The following is a 20382-nucleotide window of genomic DNA, read 5'->3' on the forward strand; positions in this document are numbered from 1 at the left end:
TTATTACTATTTGGTTAAGTACTTTGTGCTTTAACCAGGGATTGTCCTTAGCAGTTTTGCCTACTTCTCTTAATATTTCTAGTTTATTAAGTTTTTCATTGAAAAATTTAGTTGACAATTCATTTTTGATTTGTTAGGTAGCATTAGTTAAACGTTAAAAAATTATTAATTATATTTAATGAATGAATAAATTGTTTCTAAATAAATAGATCAATTAGCAATTGACAAAATTCTTTTATCAGGAGACATATAGATCCAAATAAAGATCGATTCAAAAGTGCATAAAAATTTCTAAGAACCTCTCACTGCAAAACTATACTAATTATTATATCCACAGTCTAATTAGCAATTGGTCTAACTCCTTATTTTTTAACATTTTTATGTATCAATAGTCCAATTATAAATTATTTGAATGATCAAAAAAAAAAAAAAAATATTATACCTCTATTAGATATTAATGATATTAAATGGTTTTTGAAAGTGATAATAAATTTTCAACTAATTTTTTTTTCGTACAAATGAAAGATTCTCTAAAATGGAGTTAAACAATTTGTTAATAATTAGAACGTCGATATGGAGTACTGTACTGATGAATTTATCATAAATATTATTTTTATAAATTAATCAATTTAATATTCTATTTTTTATTTCTCTTTATTGTTTTAAAACTTTAAGAAAAATTTTAATGTATTTGTTGAACTTTTGAATTATTAGACCAAATAATTTTTAACTTCATAATATTTTTTTACCTCGGAATAAAAATAGAATTAAGTAATAAATTAACGTATAGATTTGATTAAATTAAGTATAGAATTAAAGTAATATAGTAATGAAACGGATCGGTGCTTTAAATTTCGCATACTCAGAATATGTTAATACAATGATGAAAAAATAAAAATTTATAGTTCAGCAAAATTAGTTTTTGTAAAAAGAAGCGATCGAGTTGGCTAAACCTCAACTGAGCAAATTAAAGACTTATAATGAGATGCATTCACACAACACCCACTCCTTCACATACATGTATGCAAAATCTACACACTCACATATTAATACCGGCGCCGTAATTTCAACCTCCACGTCCGCGTAATTACGATAGTTATTTACATTACCTGTTAACCACGCTTAATAGTTTATTCCAAAACATCCACTTTCTGTTTGATCCATCAATCCACTAACTCATTTCAATTTACTTGACGTTATATTGATTTAAATTTTTTAGCTTTGTCGCTAATAAAAGTTGTTTAATTACTTTGATCTCATAATAAAATTTTCAATGAGAAAAAAAAATACTTATATATAAAATATATATTTGCGATAATTATCGAGAGAATATTTATTAATTTAAAGAATTGTTTAAATCAATAAAAATAATTTTTACTTAATTCAAACTATAGAGTTCAAGCTGCAGTCACCATGTGGCTGTCAAGGATTAAACATTATAAATAAAAAACTTTGGGATATTTTTCGGGTACTTTTTAAATAAATTTAGAAAATAACAATGCTAGAGCGGAATCAATTACCAATAATTTAATGCAAAATGTGACAGAACGAATGTATAGAACCAAAAAAAAAAGAAATTAACTATCGGCGAAAAATACATCAATCGTAAAAAAGTAAAAATTTAGGTCACGACCTTAAAATCCATTTTAAAATAAAAATATGCCTATTATAAAATTTGTCTCACTCTCCTCAATATTTAGATGATAAATTAAATATTACCGAAAAAAATGTCAAGCTGTAAAAAGGTATTTATTCAGATGACAACCTTTCTGATAATATACTGAATTTCACTAAAATAATTTCTTCTAAATACATATTACGATTTTAATATTTTATATAGTCATTCAAAATTAATAATTATTATATTTAAAATTTTATAAAAAATTTCTACATTTTTTATTATTGTAGAATTTAATTCAAATTTTTATTAAAAAAGAAATCACAAATTATAAAAAAATTTTCACTTCCAAGAAAAATTTTATAAACCATTGTTGCTACTTTTTAAAAATATTTTTCTAATAATAATTTATTAAAAAAAAATGATAAAAACTTCATTTTTATCAACTACAAAAATTAAATTAAAATCATTATTAAAAAATGAGATGAAAATTAAAGTAGCAGATATTTAATAAATTTTAAAATTTTTTTAAGAAATAAATTAGTGCAAAAAAAATTGACATGTAGAAATTTTAATAAACTGAAAATGCAATTTTTAAAAATTAATTTTTTTGAAGAAATTTTTTTGTTAAATAAAAATAAAAAATTGTGACTGCTAACTTCAAAGTCGTAAAAATGAAAATATTATAAATATAATGAAAAAAAAAAAAAAAATTGACAATTAGAAAAATTATGGCTGTAATTTAACGAAAATATTTTTACATTAGTGTCATTAATGAAATAAAATTATAGAAATTCAATTTCTAATTACAAAACTCAATTCTGATAATTAGAAACTTACAATTCAAATTAAAAAAAATTGAAATGAAAATTAATTTTAAAAACTTTTGTAACAAACAAATTATGACCCGAAAAAAATTATTAAAAAAATTGTCATGTAGAAATTCAAAAAAAAAAAAATGCAATTTTTTAAAAATAATTTTTTGGAACAAATTTGTTTGTAAAATAAAATTAAAAAATTGTCTTTTTTTGTGTACCGAAAATAATATAACATTAAAGTTAGCAGTCACTAGAGAATTTTTTAATTTTTTTTAACAAACAAATTAGTTGAAAAAAATTACTTTTAAAAAATTGCATTTTTTATTTTTTAAAATTTCTACATGTCAATTTTTTTTTCTAATTTTTTTTGCCATAATTTATTAAAAAAAAAAAAAAAATTCTAATAATTATTAAATATCTGCTAAATTTATTTTCATAAAATAATAATCTTGAAATAAAAAACAATAATTTCATAAAATTAAGAAAAAAAAAGTCTTAAAAACAAATGTCATCTAATTTAAAAATATAAAAACTCCCGCGGTTGTGCAAATGACCCCTCCCGCCATCTGTGACCTCCTACCGCAACTAAAACTCCTCTGCGCGTGCTCACACTTTGAGACCGCGCAGTTTATCCGCGCAGGAAGCAGGACAGACTATGCTCAGTTCCACAGTCTCGAGGAAGACGCCTTAGAACGTTGAGTATAGAGCTCGAGCAGAGTGCTCAGTAACTAGAATCAGTAAGAGTAAGGAGTAATCTCCTAACCAGTACTGCGTTCTGAAAACTAAAGTCGTTGTTACAAGTAACCAGTTACCGCTTCGCGTTCTCGGCTTCATTCATTCATTTTAACTTCTCGCGTCTAGTGTATTTATCAACCAACAGACTGGATCTTGATCATCATTATCAACATCACAGTTATTTATCATCACACCAAGTTACACGTTGTACGTTTTGTTACCGAACCTCTATTTAATTTTAATATAATTAAATAATATACAACCATACATCATACTATACCATCAACCACTCAGTACTCTCCAGATCCAGACTCCAGTCCAAGCTCCAGTTTTTAAGTATCCAGTCTTGAATCTCCACTCCTGCGTAAGTACCCACTGTCCTCTCCAAACTATTTGTTTTATTTAAAAAAAAAAAAATAATAAATAAAAATATTTTTTTATTTAAAAAAAAAAACAATAATTTTTTATTAAAAGAAAATTAATAATTTTTTATTAAAAAAAAATTAATAATTTTTTATTTAAAAAAAAAAAAATTATTTTTTTATTTAAAAAAAAATTATTTTTTTATTTAAAAAAAAATTATTTTTTTAAATAATAAATAAAAATAATTTCAAAAAATAATAATAATAATAACCACGTTGAATTTTAATTAGTGTAGTGCGTTAAAATTATTTTTAATTAACTCCAATAATAAAATAATTATTTGTAAAATAATTAATAAAAAAAAATTTTTTTTTTTTTTTTAGAAAAATATTAAATATTAACACAAGTGCGTATGAGTACATTCAAGTGTTTACAGTGTGTAAATGTGTATGGTGATAAATACCTCCAATAAGTGCGCTTAGGTAGTGTTCATTATTATTATTATTATTATTATTAATATTAATTAATAATTATTTTACATAAATATTTTTATTTAAGTATGTGTAATTAATAATTATAATTATAATTATTATGAAGGAGGAAATAATATTATTAAGACCGCCATTGCGGCGTTTACATCAACCGGCGTTTATATAGTTGTTCGCCCATGCTGTAAATTTATTGCCAACTATAAATATTTAAATTTAATTCTTTTTATTTAAAATTTAAATAATTTTTTTATTGTTTGTTTCTTAATTTAATTGTTTTGTTTTTTTTTTATTTGTTAGAATTGTTATAGCAAAAATAATATTTTTGTTTATAGCGATTTGGACATTCAGTATTTGCGTTAAACCGCCATCTCTATTTAATAAGCCTCGAATGCATAGATATAAATGTGGTCATGATACGCGTAAACGCCCATTTGGAATTTAAAATTTTGATATTTTTTATTTATGATTTATTATTTAGTATTTAGGATTGTTTTTTTTGAGATGGGTGGAGGTGGATAAGAGAAGTGTGGATAACAATCCGGATGCTGGTGGTTGTGGTTCATGTTAATGCTGATACTGTTCACTGCGTGTGACATGTTGGATGTTGGTTGGTTATGTCTGGTTATGATTGATTTTAATTATGCATGTTGTATATGGGTACTGGTGGAATTTTTATCATGAGGAACAGAGATTTAATGAGTTTTAGGATTTTTATTGAGGATATTTAAATCAACAGACGGCTGACTAATTTTTTAAGTAATGAGTAAAAAATATATAATTTAATAATGTATAGTTTTTATAATTTTTTAGATTTTATTCTCTTCATTATATTTTATTTCGTTGAAAAATTCTACTTGTAGGAATTTTTAAATACTGTGGTGGAATTTTTTGAAAATATTTTTTAGTAGTAATTTATTTATTTATTAATCAATTTTATTTGATAAATAAAATTAAAAATAGTCTGGTATTTATTGTTTTTAATACCAAAATTTCACTGATATTTTTTGGAGATACTAAAATCATAAATTTGAAATTTATTGAAATAATGAGAAAGAAATATAAGTTAATAATTTACATTCAGTTTTTTTTTTAATTTTTTGTATTTTATTCACATTTTTATAACAGTTCATTTCGTTGAAAAATTCTAGTTGAAAGAATTTTTAAATATTGCGATGGGATTTTTTGAAAATATTTTTTAGTAGTAATTTATTTTAATAAAACTAAAAATGGTCTGGTATTTATTGCTTTTAATATCAAAATTTCATTGATGTTTTTTGGAGATACTAAAATCATGATGAATTTAACATTTATTGAAATAATGAGTAAAAAAATATAAGTTAATTTATATTCAGTTTTTTTTTTAATTTTTTGTATTTTATTCTCAATTTTATAATAGTTTATTTCGTTGAAAAATTCTAGTTGAAAGAATTTTTAAATATTGCGATGGGATTTTTTGAAAATATTTTTTAGTAGTAATTTATTTTAATAAAACTAAAAATGGTCTGGTATTTATTGCTTTTAATATCAAAATTTCATTGATGTTTTTTGGAGATACTAAAATCATGATGAATTTAAAATTTATTGAAATAATGAGTAAAAAAATATAAGTTAATTTATATTCAGTTTTTCTTTTAATTTTTTGTATTTTATTCTCAATTTTATAATAGTTTATTTCGTTAAAAAATTCTACTTGTAGGAATTTTTAAATATTGTGACAGAATTTATTTTGAAGATATTTTTTAGTAGTAATTTATTTGATGAATAAAATTATAAATAGTTTGTTGTTTTTAATATCAACACTGATGTTTTATGGAGTTATTAAAATCATAAATTTTTATTATTGTAAAAATATCATTTATTTAATTTACATTGTTAATTTTTATTATGCAAGTGATTTTAATTTTTTTTCTCTTAATTTCCAATTTTTAATCACTAATTTTTTCAAATTTTCTTTTTATTAATACATAGTTATTTAAAAATAAAAAATAACATCTAAAGCACTAGATGTAAATCATCTAAATATTTCTTTCAAAAAAATTTAATTAAAAAAAAAAATTCAAACGAGAATATTGTAAAAATATTATAAAGTATGAATGAAATTTAACGTATGTAAAATATCAGCTGATATGAGAGGCATAAAGATAATCCGCGTAATTAGTTTTTGTGACTCGTAATTCTCGAGAAATTGCATGACACGGTCATTGATCTGCGGAAAATTTTTTTCTATAAACTAGTCTTTTAACGGTTTTCATTTGCAAGTACATACATAAGTCTGTTTCATAGAATCACTTATATTGGTTTCGAAAGGCTGAACATTTATTTTTTTTTTTTTTTTACATAATAATTTTTTAAGTAAGTGATTTTTTAATGATAATGAAATTGAAGGCAAATATTTTTATAAACTGCTAAACGCTGGTAATTAATTCATGGAAATCCAGTTATTTAAATGAATTTTATTAGTCGAATTGTTTAATTTATCTAAAATTACTTGCAGTGTTTTTTTCTAAATCTATTAAAGAACAATACGTTGGATTTTATATTAATAATTAATTATCGTTAATATTTTTTTTATTAATTAATTTAAAAATTATTTAAATTTATAGTTTTTTTAATTGCATCCTAAAAATTTGATTAATTAATTTTATTTATTTAGTAGATTATTAAAAAAGTTTGATCAAAATATTTATAAAATAAAAAATTTAATAAATGCATTGTTTAAAAAATTAATCATTAAAAAAATTTAACTCTCGCATTTTTTAAAGATTAAAAATTTAAACATTACAATTATTAATTTTATTTTAATTTAATAATTTGCAAATTGAAAACAAATATTTTTATAAACGTAATTAATTCATGGAAATTCAGTTATTTAAATGAATTTTGTTACCCAAATTGTTTAATTTATCTAAAGTTACTCAATTATTTTTTTCTAAATTTATAAAAGAATAATACGTTGGATTTTATGTTAATAATTAATTATTAATAATTAATTTATAAATTGCTGAGTCAAAATTATTTAAATTCATAGTTTTTTTTTAATTTTATTAAAAATTTGATTAATTAATTATTAATCATTTGATAGACTATTAAATCAGTTTGATCAAAATATTTATAGTATAAAAAATTTAATAAGTGCATTTTTTATAAAATTAATTATTAAAAATAATTAACTATTGCATTTTTTTTAAATTGAAAATTTAAACATCACAATAACTAATTTGATTTAAAAATTTTTAATTTAATAATTTGCAACCTCGCAAATAAATAACAAATATAAATCAAAATAAAATGAGATAAAAGTAATAAATTAATTGTTGAAAAAATGTAAAATCCAACAATCAGTTATTTATCAATTCATGATATAACAATAGTAATAATAAAAGAAAAATAAAACGTCCTTAAAAATGAAAACCAGGAATAAAAATAGTTTTAAAGTATATAAAAATAAAAATCAATATAAATTGAATTTAGAATTGAAAGCCTTTGATTTCAATTTCATCAACGTCGTCAAGTTTTATTGGAGCAATCCAAGTTGAACCTGAGATTGCATTTTATTCGCATGCATCGAGACAAAACGACAAGTCGGATAAAATGAAGTTAAATAAAACTAAAACTGAGTACAGAGTATACATATATGTTATACGTACAATATATACAGTATAGCAAAAGCGAAAGAAAAGGCATATCTCAGTTTGTAACGGTCTAACCGGGTAAAACTTGTCCTCCCTTCTCTGCTTGCTTCTATCCGTCCCCGTTTATTTTTTTCGTACACCAGACGTAGACGTTAAAAAAAAATACAAAGAAAATTTCGAGTGGAAAAAACGCGACCAGGTGTCTAACTTCTGGAGTAACAGCACCACCAGCCTTTAGCTTTACTCTCGATATATTTGCAGTCAGATCGCTCGATTATTCGCAATATTTTTAATTACCAACCATTGTCACGACAATTACACAGCTAATTATTTTAATTTTTGCAGAGCGCTATTGCTGTTTATCTATGCGCTCCAATAAACTCTATTTTAAATTGAATTCAATTTAAATTCAAAATAATTTCTTATATTTTTATTGTTTTTCAATTTATTGTTATGAATGTTTTTATTTCATTTCATTTGATAAAAGAAAAATTAATAGTAAACTTGTAACTCGTAACTGTTTTATTACTATTATTCTTTATTTACTTTAATCTACGATTTTATTATCCTTTAAAATTACCAGTGTATTTTATGTCTGTTTGTTTCTTAGTCGCTGTGCTTTGAGATTTGAATTTTATATTTATAATGCAAACAGCGCTTGTTCTACGATAACCACAGATAATATTTTCTTTTTATTTATATTTATATTTTTATTTGTATTTATTCAAACCGAACAGAGAATTGAATTGTTTGAAAATATAACTTTTTCAATTATAAACAATATTTAATTTAAAATATTCTGTAAATTAATTTAGTAATTTTTTAAAATTCTATTTAAATTTATTTATACAACTATGAAATCGATTTTAAATGTTTTCCAGAATAATTCAATTATAAAACTTGATAAATTGTTAGTAGTATTTTTTTATTTTATTTTCCATTACATAAGCCCAACAGCCCAAAGGGCCAATGACAGGGCTACTTGATTTTACAAAGTTGAAAGTTTTGACAGTGTTTGATATTTGAATTAATATTTGGCTCTATATAAACTAAATTTTAATATTAGAGTGATTATTATAATTATCAGATACTTAGTAGCTATAGTAATTAGAAAAGAATATAATACAATGATGAATTATGAATTACGACTTTTTTTTTTTTTTTTTTTTTTTCCATAAATTTAGTATTCATAAATTTATTTTGTTTACACTAAAAATAATCAACGTTTTATAATTTTGTTTTAGTAAGTTGAAAAAAAATTATTTTTTATAAGTTCAAAATATTTTAAAGCATTTCTTTAATATTAATTTTTTTTTTTAATAATTTCAAGTTCATAAAATAAAGTATAAATTGTAATTCAAATTTTAAACTTGAAAAAATTTATATATTTATACTTGAGCGAAGTCGATAATTGACTGCAAATTAGAAAAAAAAATTTTTTACATAATTAAATTGTAAAAAATTAACTTGAATCAAGAGAAAAATTTCTCGGTTTAAAATTCTTTTTACTCCAATTAAGATAGTTCTTCAAAATTATTTTCTAGATTTAAGTTAATTTTTTTTTTTTTTAATCAGAAAAATTTAATTTTTTATATATAACTAGCAACCTTGCAGTCACTATGTGACTGCCGTGACTTGTGAACTATATATAAATAAAATTTTGCTTTATTAAATAATGACTTTCGTTAAATTGCATTGTATTTTTTTAACTATTGACGTTTTAAAAGATATAAGCTCATCCCGATGTTACACTCATCAGGAGCTTTCATTTGAGTACCCACATACATTTTGATATATTTTTCATAAATACATATACATAATATATATAAATATATGAAAAATTGATGTGGGTACTGAAATGAAAGGTCTTGATGAGTGTAATGTCGGTATGAGCTTATATCTTCAATAATATCAAAAGTTTACTAGATATTTGTTAAATTGCACTGTAATTTCTTAACTATTGACGTTTTTAAAGATATAATATGTACCTGAAGTTCCGAACGTTTTTTTTATGAACGAAAATCAAAAAAAAAATTTTTTTACTCCTATAACTGAAAATGTTTTTTTAGTTTCAAGAAGAGACAGTGAGCCCTATGAATGATATATTGGCTCCTCAAATCACAAGAACTACCCCTCAAGCTACCTCAAACACTTATGACATTAAAAAAAAATTCAGAAAAAATTCTTCCGAGGGCCTTTTGAAGCTGGCGATTTTTTGTAAGACTCCTACAACACCCCACACTATATAAAAAATCATCAAGCCGTTAGCTGCCCCGGAACTACCCCTTCAGCCACCCCAAACACTTATGACATGAAAAAAAAATTTGTAAAAAATCCTTCCGAGGGCCCTTTGAAGCTGGCGATTTTTTTTAAGACTCCTACAACACCCCTACACTATATAAAAAATCATGAAGCCCTTAGCTGCCCCGGAACTACCCCTCCAGCCACCCCAAAGACTTAGAATAAGCTATATAATAGCTTTATAAGATATAATAAGCTCACACGGAGAAAAAAATTTTGCTATAGGAACTCTATAGTAGTTAGTTAGTTGTAAAAAGTTCCAGTAGGTTAACGTATTCTTATAGTAACAATACCGTTTGGCTCCTGCAACTCTACATTGTTGAGCTCTGAGAGCTAAACGTTATTTACCTCTCACAACTCTACAGGATCGTTCTAAGACTATAACAAATTTTTGGAAATTTAATAAATACATGCGGCAGAATGAATTTATATTGCCAACAATAATTGTATATGACAAATAAGAATAGTATTATAATAGAAATGAAATAATAATAGAATTTATATTACAAATAAAAATTATTTGTAAAATAAAAATATGGTCGTCACAAAATTATCTCATTTTCTTAATTATATCAATAAATATTGGACATAAAATCACTACCGTATATGCACAAGAAAAGATAAACGAAAACAAATTTTATTTTGTCTTAAATGGTGTCTTTTTAATGTATTCCGATAACTTATCACTTATCACAATATATTCAACTAATAAATTAAATTAACAGTCACTGCAAATGAACCTTGAAAAACCATAAATACAAAACTGTTCTAACGAAATTCAATTTGACAAAAAAAAATCTATTTCCTTAAATAAATAAATTGGGAACTTAATTGTCCTCATATATTTTTAATAATATGAATTAGTAACAAAATAATTCTGTTTGTCATTTTAGAAGGTTATGAAATAAGTCCGCGCACTCCACTACTGCGCGACGTAGAGCGCTCCCAACTATACCGTTTGGCTCTGAAAACAATCCCGTAGAGCTCTGAGAGCTCAACAACATTGAGTTATCAGAACTAAATAACATTTTGTTACTGTAACTCTACAACGAACAGTAAACTGTGTATAGTTGTGGTAACTCTACAGTTACGTTACCAGAACGAAATTTTTTTTTCCGTGCATACTGATGTTACACTCATCAAGAGCTTTCATTTGAGTACCCACATGCAATTTGATATATTTTTCATATATACTATAATATACATATATATATAATATATATAAACTAGAAAATACTATTAAAAATAATTATTTATTACTTGTAAAAAATTTTTTCACAATATATATTCTTCAAATAAAGATGTAATTATAATAAATTCATACATATTTTTAATTAAAAAAAAATAAGTCTTGAATATATTTCTGATGTAATATTTAATACATAAAATGTAATTGTAATTTTTGGCGAAAATCGTGATAAAACTTCATGGATACTTCTATTATTCTTGTTGCGTGTTATTTATCGGTACTGCTTCATAGATTTGTGTCTGAATTTTTACACGCTTTTTATAAGCTTCATTTGTATGTTTGTTTGTAACCGACTCCTGTGAACTTGATTTTGACCCACTTCAAACGGTCAGATTTCATTTAAACTTCGTAAACTTATCGAGGACTAATGACAATACACTAATTTGATGAGATTATCAACAGACTCGATAGAGTCTGGCGCCAAGTTCCGTTCTCAAGCCAGACTACCGAGTGTGTATATACCGTAAGCAGAACGGTTTTTTGAGGTTACAAATTTTTTTTCAAATTTATTTTGATTTTTTTTTTATATGATATTTTATAATAGTAGTTCATGCTTTTTATTACGCGTATTACTTGATTATTATCAATTATCTTTATAATTTCTATTTAAAATTATTAAAAATAATCAGCACAAACTATAGCGACCCAGATTTTTAGATTTTAACTTTTTTCTTATGTAAAAAGCGGACGGCCAGAGACTAAATAATATAAGGATGCATGCTAATCTTATAATAGATATATGAAAAATTGATGTGGGTACTCAAATGAAAGGTCTTGATGAGTATAACATCGAAATGAGCTTATATCTTTAAAAATGTCAATATTTCACAAGATAAAAGGTCATTTCTTAATTATGTATCTAAAGATAGAGCATTTTCAAATGCAGCCTAAATACTTATCATAAAAAATTGACTATTGGTGAGAATGATACCAAATTTATCCATAAAAACCAATTTTATCATATAATTTCACTGATCACAAAATTTTGCTTATTTTCTTAATAATATATATTAAATTTTGTTATTTAGTAATAATAAACAATTTGTATAATTTAAACTGTTGCAGTGGGAAGAACGAGTCTACCTGGGAGCGATTAAGAAGCACATCCCCAGAAACCCCCCCAACCAAAATCACACGCCTTACCTCACCCCTGTCCTTGTCCTCCTCCAGTCCCTACTCCCCAGGCGCGAAATCGCGCCATAAAATCCGCGAAGTGGCTAAACAAACGGGAATCACATCTGTCGACGGTATGGATAACAAGCCAGTTTTGAATGATGACCCCTCGGTCACCCTCACCATCCGGCTCATTATGCAGGGCAAAGTGAGTACTCTTTCTTTCAATACTGATAAAAATATAAATAAAACTTTTGAAGAGTGTCGCAAGTTTCTCAAATCACCCTTTTAATATTCAACCTTTAAGATTGAGTTATATAATAATTGAATACTGCAGATTATATCACTTATACCATGACGTAGCGTTACATTGTAAAATTAGTCCTCGGTTACATGAGCAAGAGCCTTTCAGCACAGGTCTTTAGTATAAAATTAATCTGTAGTGGTACCTGTACCTTTGACCTTTGCGATGAATCCATCTGCTAAATGGAGTGTCTCAATTTAATTGTCAACGATCAAAGGCATTTTATGGGACAATACTGGTACAAGGATATTTATTAATATTGAGAGAGAAGTTCTGCAGCCCAGAGATCGCTATGAGTAAAAGCTTTTGTTAGCACATCCTTTCTTATTAAAATCAACTTTCGTCTCTTAGGAAAATCAATACTCATCTCTTCCTCTTGCTATCACTTCATCTCTATCTTGATTTTTATTACGTATGTTAATTTTTTACTAACAACCTTGCAGTCACTATGTGACTGCCGTGACTTGTGAACTATAAATGAATAAAATGACTTTTGTTAAATTGCATAGTACTTTTTCAAATATTGACGTTTTTTAAGATATAAGTTCATCCCGATGTGACACTCATCAAGAGCTTTTATTTGAGTACCCACATGCATTTTTGATATATTTTTCATATATACATATATATAATATATATAAATATATTAAAAATTGATGTGGGTACTCAAATGAAAGGTTGCGATGAGTGTAACGTCGGGATGAGCTTATATCTTTAAAAATGTCAATAGTTTACAAAATATTTGTTAAATTGCACTGTAATTTCTTAATTATTGCTATTTTTAACGATATAAGCTCATCCGGATGTTACACTCATCAAGAGCTTTCATTTGAGTACCCACATGCATTTTCTTATATTTTTCATATATACATGTATATAATATATATAAATATATGAAAAATTGATGTGGGTACTTAAATAAAAGGTCTTGATGAGTGTAACATCGAAATGAGCTTATATCTTTAAAAATGTCAATACTTCACGAGATAAAAGGTAATTTCTTAATTATGTATGTAGAGATAGAACATTTTCGAATGCAGCCTAAATACTTATCATAATAAATTGACTATCGGTGAGAATAAAATGAAATCTTGAAAAGGCACAAATTCAAATCAAGATCTTTGCAATGACACTAAATTTCACTAAAAAAACTGATTTTATCATATGGCTATCCTAGACACAAAATTTTTCTTATTCTCTTAATAATATAGATATTATTATTTTGGTAATTATTTAATATTGTAAATTATTCCGGTATCTTTTAATGCTTGAACTGATAAATTAGTTATTTTAAATGATTCAGTAATTAAAGTGTTGATTCATAAAAGATTATATTTATTTGACCGTTAACGAATTATTTACGTGCTAATTAACAATTATTTATCATCCATTTTAATCTTCATTTTATCCATTTTTTATTTACTTTTTTTTGCTACTAAAATAATCAAATTTTTTTGTAAAGTTTTTTAGCTATTAATTTAATTGATACAAATTATTTATTTAATAAACTTGAATGATATTTCTTAGTAGATTAATAATTTTTTGAAAATAACTATTTAATTCCGAGATACAATATTATGTGTAAAACATTTAATTATACAAAAGAAATATCTTAAGCAGTTTTAGGAAAATTCAATTTATTCATATAAAAGTATTAAATTAAATTTTTAATTACAATAGTTTGCTCGTCTACATCTACACAGAAATTCGTAGATTTCAACTACTAGATGCAAGGCTTTTATTCGTTTATTCTATTTACGAGGGATCAATTTTTAAAAATTCAAAACATTTATTTAAATAGAATAATAATATTCCACTCCGCGATTAATTAATAATAAACCTTTTAGCGGAAACTATTTCGGACTAAAATCAATAATTATTTGCGTCTCCACTGATATTGATCCTTTGGAATTGAGTCAGTAGATTGAGTAATTTTTATTAAAAATTAATTAAAGTTAAAAGTAATTTTTTTGGTTTCATTCAAAAAATAAATTAGCACTGAAAAAATAATCTATCAAAAATTCAATCTTAAAAACTTGAAAAAATATTTTTATTTTTAGATTAGTAATTTTTTATTAAAATAATTTTTTTAAATTAATTTTTTTTTAATTAATTTTATTTTTATTTACAAGCATGGATAAAAATTTTCTTAATCATATAATTTAAGGGATCAGTGAATAATAAGGTCTAGCTAAGAGAATATTTGTAATAATATGAAAAATATTCAATTTAATTACCAAGTTTTTATATTAATTATAATTTAAGTACACTTTCTGTAAAATATTAATGTTAAATGCTAACTTTTACCACAAGCAAAAATATAATTAAACATCATAAAAAACGGTAACAGTTAGAGTTTATTATATTGTAGAAATTTATTGATATTTTTTTTCATCCATCACAAATATCTCTTAGCAAGACTTTATTACCCAACAGGTCTCCCATAAAAAAAAAAAAAAAATAAAAAAATTCTTAATATTCTTTTAAAATTATTTTCCTAGCAATATTCCAGTAACAAAAAAAAAAATGAGTCTCTGGATTGAATATTCATAAATGTAAAAAAATGTATCATATTCCGGTATTGATTTCATCTTAAATTTTTTTGTTCATCAAATTTCATCTCTCTCCACTCGTAATTTTGCTCTCACGTATTATTATTATGTCTCACATGTTATACATAATACATTAAAACTTATACACATGTGTGTGTGTGTGTGTGTGTGTGTAACTACAAGCGTACAAGTGCGAGAGGAGAGGAGCACAGACACGTCTTAGAAGCGGCATAAAAACCGCTAGCATCTTGTCGCGGGCGTGCTAAAGTGCGACATGAAAATTATTGCACGTTTCTGCATATCTGAACGATCCTCCGCCTCATAAATCCACAGCATACATACTACATATACATGCATTGTATGTACTAGACTACACACTTCTTTCACATATTCATGTACGGAGTAGAGTACGGCATGCATAAAATTAGTATACATGCACTTTCATCCTCCAGCGTGTGTATGTATGTACAGTACACAATATCGTGACCCTTTGCGCGTAATATAGAAGAGATGAGACAGCCGGTCTCGGTAAGGGTTTCCTCATCTTTCCTCTTCTATAAAATATCACGTTCTCATTCTACTGCAACTCTGGTTCCCACGATGTGATGCATCAACTGAACCCCCCTCTTAGCTTCAGCTCGAGCTTCGAGACTCTACTCCAAAAGCCAGATACAGAGCTTTCACGTTAAATCTCATTACACCCTCGTTTTTTCGCACCGACGACCACCACCAAGACGGGAAGCAAAGTCAAGGGGCTTCTTTTTATTTTTTCCTCCTATCCCTACACCTCCTCCGTACTCAGTTCAAGTTGTTTTTCGCATATTTTTTTTCCTTCCACTCAAACTCACTCTTTTTTCATTCCCGACATTATGAAATTTCCAGCAGCCTGTTTTTCTAGACATGTCTACGCTTTTTATGTGTAATTGACCCTCCGTGGTTATTCTTAATAAGAAATATTTTTTTTTTTTTCCTAAATCTGACACTCTTGAAGTTTCTTAGTGATAAAGTTGTTAATTAATAGATAAAGAATAATCTGGAGTCTTAAATTATCTTAGAAATAAAAATATCGATTTAATTACGGCGGCGCTTAATCCGGCAATTAAATAAATCCCCAGGAGTCATTAACCCTGTAATCATGATTTAAAAGTTATATCTATTAATCTTGTCTTAGTTGCTTTTTAATTAAACAAAAGTCGGACATTTATTAAATTGTTTTACGCTCTCAATTTAATTGACTAGACTTGTGATTCTATTTTAACTCTACTCGCATTATTCAGTCGTAGATAAAGGTATAGGTCACTGTGTATATTACACTGAAAAAAATTAAAATTGTTGGTACAAGATAAATATTCTCTTGGAAATTTTACTCTTGTTTTAATGTGTTTAGTTCGAATTAATTCTAGAAATTTACTTGTGAATCAATTTTACTGACTAAACCACCTAATTTACCAATTTTGAAACAATATACAATGTTTCACAAATACCAACAATTCTTCTATAGCTTTTATTTTCAATCCCTTCAATGAATAAGGCTTAAATACCATTCAAAATTAGTTCAAGTCAAATATTTTTTTTTTTTTAAATAACTTTTTCTTGAACCAAAAATATAAAATTCTTAAAGAAAACAAAATAATTGTTAGTTTTGAAGAATATCATTTTGAATTTCCAATTCAAGGTAATGAGTTTTTTCATCTAGCTCTTTTTTTTTTAGTGTGTAATACTTTGATTAAATATTTTTAATTTTTGTCCCTTAAAATTCTAAATAAGACAAAAAAGCCCTACAAAATTGATAAAATTTTTCTTATTAAATTAAAATTTTCCATATTCTCAATAATTGATCCGAAATCTCGAATTTTCCCAAATCTAATTACTCCAAAAGCGAGCACAGTCACACAGAAAGAAAAATTTCTTGACTAGAGAACAAAATTCTTGGTTCAAGAAAATTTTCAGGTGCCTGAAGACCGAAATTGTGTTGGCCGAAGTAAAAATTTTTCGAGAAATTCTATTCTTGGTGGAAGTAATTTTTTCTTAATTCAAATTATCATAAATACTTGATACAATAAATTTTTATATTTGATCAAGATTTTTAGATACTTTAGGGAAGCAGCGCCACCTACTTCAGCTGAGAAAAAAATTTTCTTACCTTGAGAAAATTTTTCTCTTGAATATTTGATACCCATTTTATATTATTTTAGCGTGCAACTATACATATTGAATGAAAAAAAATGATTCAATATTATTTGATCTTCCCATTTGACATGTTAATCAATAAAAATATTAATGAAAATTTACTTCTATCTTTATATTTAATTTTTTGGAGCAAGAGAGAAATTTTCTCAAGACACAAAAAATTTGCTTCTATCAAGAATTAAATTTTTTGGAGCAAGAGACTGAATTTTCTCAAAACAAAAAGATTTTCTTGATTTAAAAAAATTTTCTTGGATCAACATACGTATTTCTTAAAGCAAGAGAATTAATTTTGTTGGAATAAATAAAATTTTTCGTGTCAAAAAAAATTTTTTTTTCGCTCAAGAAAATAATTAGGAAGAAAAATATTTTCTTGGCTGAAATAGACCTTTTTTTCTGTGCACGCGACCTGGCCACAGGTCTAGCGACAACCACATGAACTAAAATTTCAAAGAAGTCACATTTCTCTTCACTAAGTCAAATAATCTCTGAATTAATGTAGCTGCATCTGTTTAGTATAATTTCATTCTTCTCTTCTACTTCTGTAATTCATCTGCACGTGAAAGTGTAGGTGTCTATATATCCACACCGGGCCTGAATGAATGGATCAGGCAGTTTGAAAAAGAAAAAAAAGCGTATCTCTATGATAATTTGCAACAAAAAGTTGAACTCACTCTCAAACAGAAAAAGTGTGTCATTTTTACTTGAACAGGATAAAGATAAAAATAAAAATAGGTATTTAGCATAAGAATCAATGCCCCGATTAATAGTCTAGTAGGATTTTGTCCGGCTCCTGATATATGAGCTCCAGTTTAGTTGCCATCGGCTTACTCTTCTCAAAAGTCTTACTCGTTTTTAGCATTGTTTAGCTTTGTTTTGCTTTGTTTGCTTCTTCCTTTTACTCTACTTTACTACTTCACTACTGTGTACTGTATGCTGTGTGCTGTGTGCTACGTACTCCACTGAGCTTGGCAGTAGGCTGGACCGGAGCCAAAACTTTTAGCCAGATCTGTCGTACCCCAGACTACTAACTGCTTGGAGATCTTACAATTCTATTGTATTACATTGAGTATCATCTCGTCTCGAGATCTTTGGCAACGTCTCATCACGCCAAAAGATAAAATGAAAAAAAAAATAAATAAAATAAAATGAAATAGACAGATCTTATAAAATAATAATAAATAACAAACTTGCGGCTAACTAAAATATTTCATTCACTTTTAATCATTTGTTGGCTGGCATTTAGTGTTGAGTTTTTGTTTGACATTTTGTAAAAAATTTTTTTTTTCTATCTAATAAATTATCTTTTAGTCTGAAAATATTTATATATTTTTTTTTTTATTTTAAACGCTTTGTTTTCTCGCGGATAATTTATTTTAACTTTTTAATATTTTTATTTCATAATCTTTATTATGAAGAGAATAACAAAAATTTTGTGGCCAGTGTATTTATATGATAAAATGAATTTTTATTATTAAATTTGGTATCATTAGAAAGGTCTTGACTTGAATCTGTGCCTTTTCAAGGTTTCATTTCATTCTCACCAATAGTCAATTTATTATAAGTATTTAAGCTGCATTCGAAAATGCTCTATCTCTAGATACATAATTAAGAAATGACCTTATATTTTGTGAACTATTGACATTTTTAAAGATATAAGCTCGTTCCGATGTTATACTCATCAAGATCTTTCATTTGAGTACCCACATCAATTTTTCACATATCCTTTAAATTAAAATACATGAAAGTCTTGAAGATAGTCAAAGGTCGAAACTCGCAAAAAACAGGCCACGATTCATTATTGGTTAAAATTTAGGCGCGCGCGTAGCGCGCTATTCAAATTTCTGGTTTATATATATATTATATATATGTATATATGAAAAATATATCAAAATCCATGTGGGTACTCAAATGAAAGCTGTAGATGAGTGTAACATCGGGATGAGCTTATATCTTTAAAAATGTCAATAGTTAAGAAATTATAGTGAAATTTAACAAATATTTTGTAAACTATTGACATTTTTAAAGATATAATCTCACCCCGCCATTACACTTATCAAGACCTTTTATTTGAGTACCTACATCAATTTTTCATATATTTATACATATTATATATATATGTATATATGAAAAATATATCAAAATGCATGTGAGTACTCAAATGAAAGCTCTGAATGAGTATAACATCCGGATGAGCTTATATCTTAAAAAATGTCAATAATTAAGAAATGATCTTGTATCTTGTGAATTATTGACATTTTTAAAGATATAAGCTCATCCCGATGTTACACTCATCAAGACCTTTCATTTGAGTACCCACATCAATTTTTCATATATTTATATATATTATATATACGTATATATGAAAAATATATCAAAATGCATGTAGGTACTCAAATGAAAGCTCTTAATGAGTGTAACATCAGGATGAGCTTATATCTTAAAAAACGTCAATAGTTAAAAAAGTACAGTGCAATTTAACCAAAGTCATTATTTAATGAAGCTAAATTTTATTTATTTATAGTTACAACTCACGGCACTCACACAGTGACTGCAAAGATGCTAGTTTTTATTGTTTTTTTACAATTAACTTTATAAAATTTTTTATAACTTTCAGTTATGATTTTATATTTAATTTATCAAATAATTTAATTTTTTTCTACATTTCAATAATTTTACTCATTTATAAATCATAACTTATAATTAAGGTACCGAGGTGCCTTCAGAAGGCAAAAAAAAAATTACTATTACTATTGTTTTGTTAATATTTTGGTTACAAAATCTGTTCGAATAATTATTAATATCGGAATTTATCAATTTTTTTACAAATTTCTTAGAACTACGCCGTATATTCGGTTCCAATTAAAATCCCGTTGAAAACTAACCTCCGCTAACGTCTAAGCTTTTTCTTTTTTCTATCCCCTACGCATTCACCCTTAACAAAATAATATTCATCAAAACTCTATAAAAATATCAAAAATTCTAATAAAAAAACTACTTCTAAAATTTCTTAAAAATA

The 20382-nt window shown here is 25.4% G+C and overlaps 1 protein-coding gene across 7 annotated transcripts in view; it reads left to right on the forward strand.

Moving 5' to 3' along the window:
• Positions 1–3099: 3099 nt before the first annotated feature.
• Positions 3100–20382, forward strand: part of LOC123265909 (poly(rC)-binding protein 3) — a 50838-nt gene continuing 33555 nt past the window's right edge. For 2 of the 7 annotated variants that reach the window (XM_044729884.1, XM_044729879.1), the window contains exons 1-3: positions 3100–3378; positions 3918–4016; positions 12273–12528. In XM_044729884.1, the coding sequence (XP_044585819.1) occupies positions 12457–12528 (72 nt within the window). In that variant the 5' untranslated portion in view covers positions 3100–3378; positions 3918–4016; positions 12273–12456. The other 5 variants (XM_044729883.1, XM_044729885.1, XM_044729881.1 and 2 more) reach the window with 5 other exon arrangements.

This window comes from Cotesia glomerata, linkage group LG5, assembly GCF_020080835.1.
Source record: "Cotesia glomerata isolate CgM1 linkage group LG5, MPM_Cglom_v2.3, whole genome shotgun sequence".
NCBI lineage: Eukaryota > Metazoa > Arthropoda > Insecta > Hymenoptera > Braconidae > Cotesia > Cotesia glomerata.